The following is an 11,755-nucleotide window of genomic DNA, read 5'->3' on the forward strand; positions in this document are numbered from 1 at the left end:
AAGAAAAAAAAAATTACATAAAAGATACTAAACAAATAAATTTTAACATGACAATTGCTTAATAGCATTAATTTTAGTATAATAATGGTTTCATAATATGTCAAATTCAGATGAAAATTAATTTAGATTTTCATTTAAATCAGAAAGCAGATTTAGTTAATCAAATTAATAATCTGTAGTGCTATTATTTGTTAGCACTGAATAAAAATTTAGCATAAATTATAGCATTTTTTCAATTAGCAAAACTTTTACTACCAAGATGTTTACATTTATTTAGTTCACTGATGATTAGTTTCTAAAAACAAACAAGTCCCATGAGAAATGTTCCCCTGGATTTGCAACTTTTTATTATATAACAAGTAAAACATGGATGTATTATGCTTTAATGAAACACAGAAAAATCTATTTACTTTGTAAGAAAATTTAATCATTGAAGATGAAAAGTGGGTGAATGCGAATTTGACCATTTAGATCAAACACTGAAACGTTGCAGTTTATTACCTATGTTGTAATCATGCAAACTTTAGCAAACTTGTACTTAGCAGACATTTTCTATATAGATGGAAGAGTAAGAAAAACAAGTCTCACTAGAAACTTCTTTAAAATTATACTTGATTACTCTGATTAACCATATCTTGGAAGTATTTTTTTATTTTATAGATAAAGGTGACTTTAATTGGAGGTTAGATATAACATGATAGGTAAGGATAGAAGATCATTTTATGTCTCTACATTCTATTAAACTATACTTCATATCATTTAAAATTGTTAAGAGAGTGGAGTAAATATTTACTTAAACATCTTACATTTGACTTCATTCCTCTAGATAATATTTTAGTTAATTAACTTCTATGAATTATACAGTTAATGGATATAGATTTGTTATTTAAAAGAGGCTTCATAATATTTTTAGTAGCTGTCATTGCACTACATTTTTTTAAGTGGAAAATAGTTGTACAGAGTTTTAAAATCTACTGGCAGAACTGAGTCATGCCCAACAATATTTCTACTGCATAAATAGTATAGCATGAGACCATTATGTTATTAAACAAGCTGAACATTTTCGTCTATTTTGATCATTAGTGTTTTTCAAAGAGAGAAAATAAAGTAGTTGAATTACTACTCCCTTTGTTTTCCTGCCAGTCTTTTTCTTTGAAGAAAATGAATGTGACAAGTGTGTTTTGTGCATTCTAATTTGTACTCTGCCTTGAGCAGGTTTTATGTTTATTTAGCAGCTATTGGTGACTCTGTCACTTTATGTTTTATCAGGAGCTACAACCATAGAGAAATATGACCTCAGAACGAATTTATGGATCCAGGCAGGGATGATGAATGGCAGAAGGTTGCAGTTCGGTGTAGCTGTTATTGATGACAAACTCTTCGTAATCGGAGGTCGAGATGGATTAAAGACATTGAACACTGTTGAATGCTACAATCCCAAAACTAAGACTTGGACTATCTTACCACCAATGTCAACACATAGACATGGCTTAGGTAAGATCTCTTACTTTATTGACATTAATCTTAGCAAATATTTTGATAATGCAAATGTATGTTGACATTCAATATAAATACCATAAGTTTTTGTGGGTTTATTTCAAGCACACTTTCTATTTAAATTTCTTGATACTTTCCAGTATTGACAAATGTAAGTTAAAACATTCGGGAAATGTTGAAGACAACAAACTGAATGGACCTCAAGTTGTTCTAAAAATTTTCAGTCTTGTATTCATCTATTTGCAAAAACAAAAAGTACCAAAACCCAAAGAAAGAAACAATTTTGTGAACTATATAAAACTTAAAATAGCCTCCCTAGAGCTAGACAGGAAAGTTTTCTTATTTTTGATAATAACTGAGTCCAACTTGAAAAATCTGTGGACAACAGTGAAATGTCAGGTGGCACCATGAGACAATATGATAAGATTCTTCTGTTTTCTATTATAGAAGAACCTGGAAAATTATAATTTATTCGTATAATTTGGCATGTGAGTCTCCAACTTACTTTATATTTCCATACATGGCAGCCTGCTATATCTAACGCAGCTCTTGATGTTCCCAGGGTGAGGATGGTAGCAGATGGAGATAAAAGGACAAGAGTAAGACTTCATAAGACTGAGGTCATACGGAGCAGTCTCTCCTGATGGGAAAGAAGGAATAAGTGGAAAAGAGGAGGAGAAGAAGAGAGCTACAAGAGTTGTAGCATGTTTATGACTTGGGAGTTAATAACACATAAAAACTCTCTACTTAATACTAGCTTATCATGTAGCTTGTCTCAGGGATGCTGTGTTCTTGAGACTAGAGTATCTTATTACTATGACCTGCTTCAGGTGCTGTGTTCCTGAGGTGGCCTTGTTGATTTACAACTTAGGACACTCTCCAAATATCCCCCTTTTCTGTCTTATTATTGTAAATGATGGATAGTTATTTGACTTTTGAGGAGGCTCATTTGGGAGAATATGTAGGAACCTTTTTCTGAAATCCTTTCCATTCTAGATTAACTTGTTCAATTTATGATAAAGATTCCCAGTCCAAATTTTTAAATCCCCATTATCAAATTAGTCCTATATTGTGCATTATCCCAGAACAGTGATTAGTTACTAGTGTAATTAGAAATTATTTTATACCTCTGTGGTTACACTTTTTGCTGGATAGTCTAGATAAAATTAAGGCAAGAAGTGTATTAATGAATTTTGTTATTTTTAAAGGTCAATTAAGTTTCCTCAGAATTTACCTTGGAGCCATGTATAGCACCTCTAGTTCTTTCGTAAGTTTCAGCCATTTGGATGAATCATGATCAGGGCTTGACCAAGTTACTTTCTGTGAAAGCTTGGAAGAACATTTTCCTCTGTGGCTTTCCTTAGTCACATTATACAACATATGTCTTATCCTTTGTGGTCCTACAATCTCTTTGATGAGGAGCTTGTATAACCCACAAGAGTTGCAGGATGTCATTGAAAATGTTACCTCATGTCTTGGGTATTCACCGAGCTCTGAGGTCTTGGGCCAAAATATTGGCTGTCCTCTTAGCCTGTCAACCACTCTAGCATTTTCTGCATACCTCAGTGGTTGAATAACCAGAAGAGAAGGTTAATGATATAATATTTTGCAATGAGAGCAGTGAGCTTAATATTAGTATTTTATCTGAATACCAAGCAAAACACCATATGTCATACTATAACATGACAATCCTGATATTTTTGAAATGTACACAAATATCCATTTTGACATAGTATAGCTCATTTAATCAACCATCTCTGTCTAATTCATAGGATGATTTTACCTAACTTGTTAGCCTTTAATGAGATGTCACTGACTGAAGCATACTGTTTATGTATCTCTAAATATAATAGTTCTATATAATATATACATCATATATATTTTTGTTATTATAACTTACAGATGACTTCATGTTAGGTTAACATGAACAACCTATAGCAATTATTTAGAACAGCAAAGAAAAGTAAATGTCTGAATCAAAAGGAAAAGGTCTATTGTAATAAACAATCCCTGTTTTGCACTGTAGAAGGCCTGTACATCTGAATATATTTAGTACCCATGACATTAACAACAATCAATTTCATAGCCTTTTGAGTATTTTTGGTTTTTAAATTTGGTTTTCAACCAAAGCATCTATAAATTAGAAAACTTTATTGTTTCATTTTTAGAAAACATAATCTTTTGATGATGACTATGATAAGCATATCACGAGTATATTTTTAATAAAATTCACTGGGGTGTCTCCCAGAAGGAGAAGGCTATGAAGATTATTGGGATTCCTGTTAATGAACAAAGATTGGGCCAGTGATATAGCTCAGTAGAATAAGTGCTTTTCTGGCAAGCGCAGGGTCCTAAATTCAATCCCTGGGACCACAAAAAAAAAAAAAAATGAACAATGGCTGAGACAGTTTTTCTCAGGCAGCTCCTTTATTCGATAAAGGGACTCGTGATCAAAGATATTACAGGTTCATGGTGTCCCCATTTAGTTATTTTAACAAATTTCTGAAGACTTAAGAGAAAATTAATTTTTATATATTGAACAATTGGAACGCAGGTGAAAGCATGACTTTAAAAAATGATCCAAAAAATAATAATAAAAAAATTTTAAAATGATCCAAAAATAAGGAGTGGGGGACTTGTTCAACTCAAGATTTAAAAAAAAAAACTGTTCACAGATAAGACAAATGGAAAAACAACATATACAAACTATCTGTTAATGATGTACAAGTTCACTCAAATATATTTTTGGCCAAATTAAATTGTACCACATTATGATTTTAGAAGTTTGTAATTGTAAACTGATTAGTCAGAATTGTTTTTAGATTAGTTATCAGAGATTCTTTACAAGAAGATTCAGAAGAAACAAAACCTTTCATCTATAAATAATATAAAATTTTGTATTTTATTCATTCTTTTTTTTCTTTTTATTGTGGAACTGGGGATTGAACTCAGGCCCTTGCACTTGCCAGGGAAGCGCTTATTCCACTGAGCCATCTCCCTGGCCCCTTTATTCATTCTTAAGAATACTGGCATCTTTGTGTCTCTTTCACATTACTTCCAGCTAAGTTGTCTCTGTACACTCTTTCATGTATACAGATCTTCCTTCTTATTTTTGTTACTGTCTCTTGGGTCTACTGGGTCATTTTCTTTAACTGACCTCGTGTTGGCTCTCACTGCTTCTTTGTTTTTGGCTGTAGAGTAGACTCTATACCATCACTGCCAGGATTGATCATCAGCTTCTTGAGAGGTGGAATCAACTCCTTGTTGAGTTTGAGTCCACGATGCATCTAGAGAACACACTCTGTCACACAGATATTCTGTTTAGCATTTCTCAACCTCAAAATAACACTGGGCTGTGTCTGTTCTATAGTCCATTCTAAAGATCTTTCCAAAGGACCCTTCTTAACATTTTTTCCTTTACCTGATTGAATTGTTTTTCTACTGCTGTACTGCCATCTTTAGTATGATTTAAATAGTATAGAATTCTGTATGAGGTGTGAAGTTTTTAAGGAATGATTCTCTCTTTTGTTTTTGTATTTGAATTTAGAGTGTATGGTAAGCACAGTCAACAATTGCCTGACCTTGAGGAGTATGAGAAATTCCCATGGTAAGGGAAATGAAAAACTTTTATAAAATATTTGGAAGGCAGTACTCATATACAGTGGGCCATTGTCAGTCTTAAGTGATAGTGGATAGCCAAGGATACTAAAGGAATCCAAGGAACAAGCTATGACATGCTTAACCACTTCACTAGTGTGGGCAGAAGCAAAAACAAACCCTGAAGAAGTTTCCACTGAGGCATGGACCCAGGGTAGAGATTCAAATTCAGGAATATGAATGACATCCACTTTCCAGACAAGTTTGGGGTAAACTTCAAGGAAAAGCCCCCATAGAGAGTGAAGAAAGATGTATCATACATAAAGAACATCATTTATTGGTTGTCAGTCTGTTCTCAAAATAAATGAGCTGCTTATGCAATGAAGAAGCATTTAAATTTAAGATACATGGGAGGAAGAGAAGCCAACAAAACAGTATCTAAGGGAGCAATGGTGACAGTAGCCCACAATTCATCCATAGTAGCATTTCCTTTAGTAAGAGGCCCTTGCGATTGGGTATAGGAATGTATATTCTGATAAAACATGGGACATGGCATGACCCAATGGCAAATTGGAAAATGTGAACCAAATGAAAAGATCTTCCTAGTTAATGTGAACAGTGGTAAGCACAATGGAGTGCTATCTGAATAGCGGTTAGTTAGAGTGGATGAATAATCTTGTAAGGTTCATATAATAATCTGAACTCATTCTTTTGTATAGAAAAAGAAACACATATCCTGCATTCAAGAAGTCATAACATAACCTTCTCTGCCTGAAGTGGAGCAATTTTTGAAAATAGAGATACCTCACACTATGAGAGCTGAATTTATTTTTGAAGGAAAGACTAAGGTTATGAGGGAAGAAAATTGAATTAGTCTGCAGGATAATGAAAATCAGTTACAACAGGGAAGTTTCCTACTGTCATTTTCCAAGAAGAATTGCCACAACCTCTGTTTTTTGAACAGAAGGAAAGAGAACAAGGCTATTTTGCACCTCACGACCGAAAAGCTGAATAGCATGAGTCTGCTTATGTGCAATCAATCCTTTTTATGATGCCTACAGCATCATAAAAGGTAGTAATCATTTTATGGGTAACATGTAGCATATATAACCATTCTAGAAGACCATAAGACTGCCAGAGGACCCCAGTGGTCATATGTTGAGTTGGAAAAATAATTAAAAACATTGGCAAAGATAGGTAAACTATAAAGTGTTCAGCAATAGAGATTTAAACTAGCTTTGTCCAAGGTGGTTTTATTCTATAACATTAGTGATTTTGGAAAGGTATTGGCTAGGTCCTCCTTGAGACTGTCAAAGAGAAGGGCTAAATCATGAATTGTTAGCTTAAGAGGAGCACAGAGCCAGTTAATAACACCCTGTAGAGTCTGAAAATCAGTTAGGGTTGCAAGATGATTAACCTGGATCTGAACATTTTGGAGCATAATATGTCTCTGTTGGATAAGGTGATCCAAATATGAAAAAGGCACCATAGTTTGCAACATTTGGGACCACCACAGGCCTTCGTTGCGAAGAATATCATCTGATTCCACAAATATCTGGTGTTAGGTGAATGAGGATTTGTGCGCTGGAAGAATATCATCCATATCATGAATAAGATGAGCAGATAAGTGAGTCTGACAGACTGACAAAAAGGCTATAGTCACACTCTTGACATAGGGTCCAACTACTTGCCATTTCTTGTAGTAGACAATGCCAAAGAAATGGTGCATAAGAGCCTGATGGTTAATGGAAGGTATAATAAAGGCAACATATTTTTCTATCTTAAGGGTAAAGAGGGATTGTAAAAACAAAGAAACAACAGTCTTTTTAAATGAATCACCATGAGGGAAAATGTAGAGAATAACTATGGGATTGGGCAAACCTGTACCGTTCCCATAGGTTCCATGGTTTGATTAACAATCTGATAAACCGGTAACAATCTCTACCTTCATGTCTTCTTTTTATTATGAAAATTGGAATATTCCAAGGACTTTTGGATAATTCTAAGGCTCCATAAACATGTATTTATTAGTCAGTGCATAAGTTGTTGAAATATTCTTCTGAGTGAGAGGCCACTGTTTAACCCTTTTTTGTACAATTCCCCCCGCCCCTCAGAAATTATCCTGTTTAATTTGTTGAACCAAACAAGCATCTGAAGACCAGAAATCCTTGGATCTTCTTTTCTTATAATAGATTTTCCAATTTTTTTCGAAGGCAGAGTGACCAATTGAATGACATGAGAGTCTGGGGTGACTTGATTATTGTGTTGAATAGTTTGAGGCATAATTTTGATTTTTCCTATACAAGTAGCACCAATGACACCAGACAAAACCTGGAGAACTTTTAAAGTGGTACTGCTATGGCCTCAAAAGTGTTCTACTTTGCCTTGAGGCAAAGGTTCATAAACTCCGGTAGAAATAGACTGAAGTCATTATAAATGTTATTATGAACCTGGAGGAAGGACTGAGTTCCAAGTATCTGTTGTCTTTTGTTGCATGCCAGAGGTCAGAAATGTTCTTGTCAATGGAGATTAGTGCTGGTGAGGATTTAAGGACAATACCCACACTCTTTGTAAGAGCCTGAATAAATTCCACTGGAAGTTTACGAGAATAGATTGTTCCTCCACATCAGTTTTGGATCTACATTCATTTGCTCAATGATACCCTCATCTACACCTTGTGGAGGTAACAGGAGGTTTTGTTGAAGGAACAACTAATGCCTGTGTTGCCCTTAACAGTGCAGCAGAGCAATTTTAAGCAAAATGTCCTCTACTTCCTCAGCTGAAACCTTATTGGTTGTTTCTCTTCTAGGTTGTGGATTAATTGTCTCAGTGATAGCTACTGCCAAGGTAGCCCCTTGAACATATGTGGGGCCAATGTCTGCACAAATATCTTTACACAACTTACTTGCATTTCCAAAGGCCAATTGTTGAACAATTAATTGTTTAGCCACTGAATTGTTGACAATCATCTCACTAACATGCAGTAGGTGTGCTATCAATTCCTGAATAGTTTTATCAGGATTGTATTGGGTAGAGGTCAGATTAAAGGGTGTCTCACAATTTGAAGAAAATTCCCTTTAAGTCTTTTTGGTAGCTACTTTAATTTTTTCATATACTTGCAGTTCAAAAGTTAGTTAACTATTTGTGACAACAAAGACACCTTTTTCAGGGGGCCAGGGAGATGGCTCAGTGGAATGAGCACTTTCCTACCAAGCGCAAGGGTCTGAGTTCAATCCCTGGTTCTGCCAGAAAAAAAAAAAGAAACATATCTTTTAATGGCTATGTTGCAGCCATTAAAGCAGCATTGTAAATGATCTGATCTAAGAAAATCCTTCCACAATAAATAATCCCTAAGATTTAAATGTGCTTTAGCTATTATTTTTCTATTACTTGGTTCCATAAATTGTGCTACAAGATCTAGTAAGCCTAACATAAAAGCAGCCATGGTGCCATGAGTAGCAGTAGCTTTGAAAAATTGTTTTAAGTTCTTAAAATGTATGTCCTCATGAAGATGTCTGGCCTGTCCTTGATTACTGGGCATTTGGAGTTCAACAACAGGTTAATATGCTGAAATCCATCCATGACCTCCCCACCCATCTTGATTCTTTTAACTTGAATTACAGTGGAGAAAAAGGATGATTCTTCTCCAATAGAGGTGGAAATTTCAACTTGTGATGTAGCAGCTTCTATGAATGAAGAGGCAGAAGCTGCTGCTTGTGATGCAGTTCATGTTTTCAATTTTACCTTGGGCATCTGTGAAACGGAAGCTTCAGTGAAACACTCCACTAATGGGGAAGGATCTTTTTATGCCCCCACCATTCCTTCCTCACCTGATTGAGCCATGCCTGAGGGTTCCAACTCTGTAGGGTGGGGCTGTTGCCTTAGTATTCCTTTTCTGCTCAGATCTTAGTTTTAAAACAGTGCTCTAAGTGGAATCCTCTGTAGTCATCTCAACAGGCACATGAGTCTGGAGACACTCCTTGATCCAGGTCCACAAAAGAAAATCCAAAATAAAAGTATAGGAATCCACAATAAAATGAAGATTTGTATGTACATTTGTTGTTCTTCAAAATCTATTTGCTTCTTGTTTAACACTAATAAAATTGATGCACCTCTCCCTTTTGTTTCTGGTGAGCCTGTTTAGCTCCTTTGTTTCTAATGAGCTAATTTTGCTCTGTAGCCCTAATCAGCACATTTTTTTGTTTGTTTTGCTGCTCCTAGGCCTATCACTCTCTTTGACTTCTTTCGTTTAACTCTCTCTTTTACATCTCTGAAGCCTATTTACCTCTTTGGCTTCTCTTAACCTGTTTTTCACTTTTTGTGTACACAGCTAGAAGTCTCTTAGTTGTTGTCTCATGTGTTTCCTCATGTCCTGAGTCCCTGTTCAGGTACCAAGTGATGTACTCTGCATGGATCTCAGTGTTCTCAGAGTGAGAATGGTGATAGGATGTAGATAAAAGGACAAGAGTTAGGATTTAGAAAACTGAGGCTAAATGGAGCCCTCCCTCATGAAGAGAAGGAAGAAAAGAAGCAGAAAGAGGAGGGGAAGGAGATAAGTGCCAGGGCTGCAGCATATTTATTTATATACTTGGGAAGTTGAATATCATGTGAAATTGCTCTGCCTAATAGCTTATCACATGACTTGTCTCAGACATGCTGTGTTCTTGAGACCAGACAGCTTACTCATGTGAGTTGTCACAGGCACTGTGCTCTTGATACTGGCCTTGATTAATCTTCAGCTTCAGCTGCTCCCCATAGGAGCCAGCACTTAATCTCAGTTTATTGATTCATCACCACTTCAAGGTTGTTAACTAGATTTTAAAAATCTCCTAGTTATGGTAATTATTAAATCTCTCCATAAACTGTGTTTTTGTTTTTTAAAAAAATTACTCCTTCTCTCACAGGAATTTTTAGAAGTACAAATTATCATTTTCAAAGACCTGAAATACACCACATAAGTGACTAAATGCTTTGTAGACATGTAGACTATTATTATGTATTTTATTATATAAAGTGAGGCTTTAATTTCTTGATAAATAGAAAAGTAGCACAAGCTGTTTGCTGTACCCCTGGCTGTTACATTGAAGGGACAGACAGTCATGGTTTATACTACAAAAACTATCATTAAGACTGTTATATAGAAAACAAAATCAAGTCAGTTGTGACTGCCTGAGAGATGCAATTTCAAGACACTGACATGGGGTAGATTGACTGGAAGAAAACTTGATTTATGCTCCATGTACAACTATTTCATTTGCTTCTCTTAAGAAAGATTGTATCTCTGTACTGCTAGACAAAAGAATATCAGGGACAGTGCAGTACTTCACAGAACTGCTTCTTACGTTGAGGAAATATCTGAGTCTGGCTTAAATGAACAACTATAGTTAGTAAATGCAGATAGGGTCACTGGGCCTCAGTGTTGTTAAGAGATTAGGAGTCAGCTCTAAACTTATAGGTTTGTATTTGAGGGGAAAAATCTCAAGACATTTTTTGGCAAATATTTGTAAATATGATTGAATCTCTCAGTGTTATATTTTAGTAAATAAAGCAGGTAATTTGAATAAAATTACCTCAGCATGTCACTTTATATTTGGACTTACATAATCAGTAGATATGTATCATGCATAGGATTATAATTTTGAATATATAATGCCTTATTATACATTTAAAGTATAAGAGATAACATATAAAGTAAAAACTTACAAAAAAAAAGTTAGGCATGATGCCACATACCCAAAGCGAGAAAGAAGTATTTCTTGAACTCAGGAGTTCAAGACCAGTCTGGATAAAATGATAAAAACTCACTTTACTGATGATGATGATGATGATGATGATGATGATGATGATGATGATAGTAATAATAATAATAAGAAGAAGAAGAAGAGGATTAATTGAAAAATAAGACTCAAAATATTTTGACATACATAGTATTTCCTCTTTGCTTTATATGTTATGATTCACACAAGTTCGTTAATTGCTACTAGTGATTATGCAGTTCAAAGTGTTTCATAGCTGTCAATAAATGAGGCTCTTACTGCTAGACAAAAAAGCTTGTAAGTTATATGCTAATTAAGTCTGTTATATCAATTATTAAGACCACAGTTTTCCCACTATTTTATCAGTTGTATTTTCAAAGCACACGAAACTATAAATTTCATATTTTTCTTTCATTTTATATTACATAAAGTTAAGAAAGACATTTCTACAATACACCATTTCCAATGAAGTTTGAGAAGAACTTGATGAACAGTATTATAATGACTTTATTAGGGACATTTTACACATCAGCTGTGAATCTGCATATAAAATTCATAGTAGAGAATTTTTTATTTGATGCAGGTTGTTGTCAATTTAAATGTCATTCAAATACTTCAAAGTTAAAATTTAAATTCTGGTAATAACGTGTTTTCAATGTTTATATAGGTTTAAGTTAATGACTGTCATTATCAAATTCCAGAACATTTTTTAAGTTTAAACTGACAGTTAATCATTGTTGTATCTTCCTTTACAACAACTGATCAACTTGTGAATTTTCATATTCTAGATATTTTATATATATAAAAACACACACCACACACTCTGTTTTGGATGGATTTCTGTTATGTAGCATGTTTACAAGGATCATCTGAGATGTAATAATTTAGGATTTCCTTTTGAGGTT

General features: G+C 34.5%; 1 protein-coding gene across 1 annotated transcript in view; it reads left to right on the top strand.

Moving 5' to 3' along the window:
- LOC101560671 (kelch-like protein 1) overlaps positions 1 to 11,755 on the top strand; it is a 494,908-nt gene that overhangs the window by 385,828 nt on the left and 97,325 nt on the right. Inside the window, exon 8 of the mRNA XM_023709637.1 lies at positions 1,270 to 1,494. Coding sequence (XP_023565405.1) covers positions 1,270 to 1,494 — 225 coding nt within the window. The remainder of the gene's footprint in view (positions 1 to 1,269; positions 1,495 to 11,755) is intronic.

This window comes from Octodon degus, unplaced genomic scaffold (assembly GCF_000260255.1).
Source record: "Octodon degus isolate 3935 unplaced genomic scaffold, OctDeg1.0 scaffold00013, whole genome shotgun sequence".
NCBI classification, from domain to species: domain Eukaryota; kingdom Metazoa; phylum Chordata; class Mammalia; order Rodentia; family Octodontidae; genus Octodon; species Octodon degus.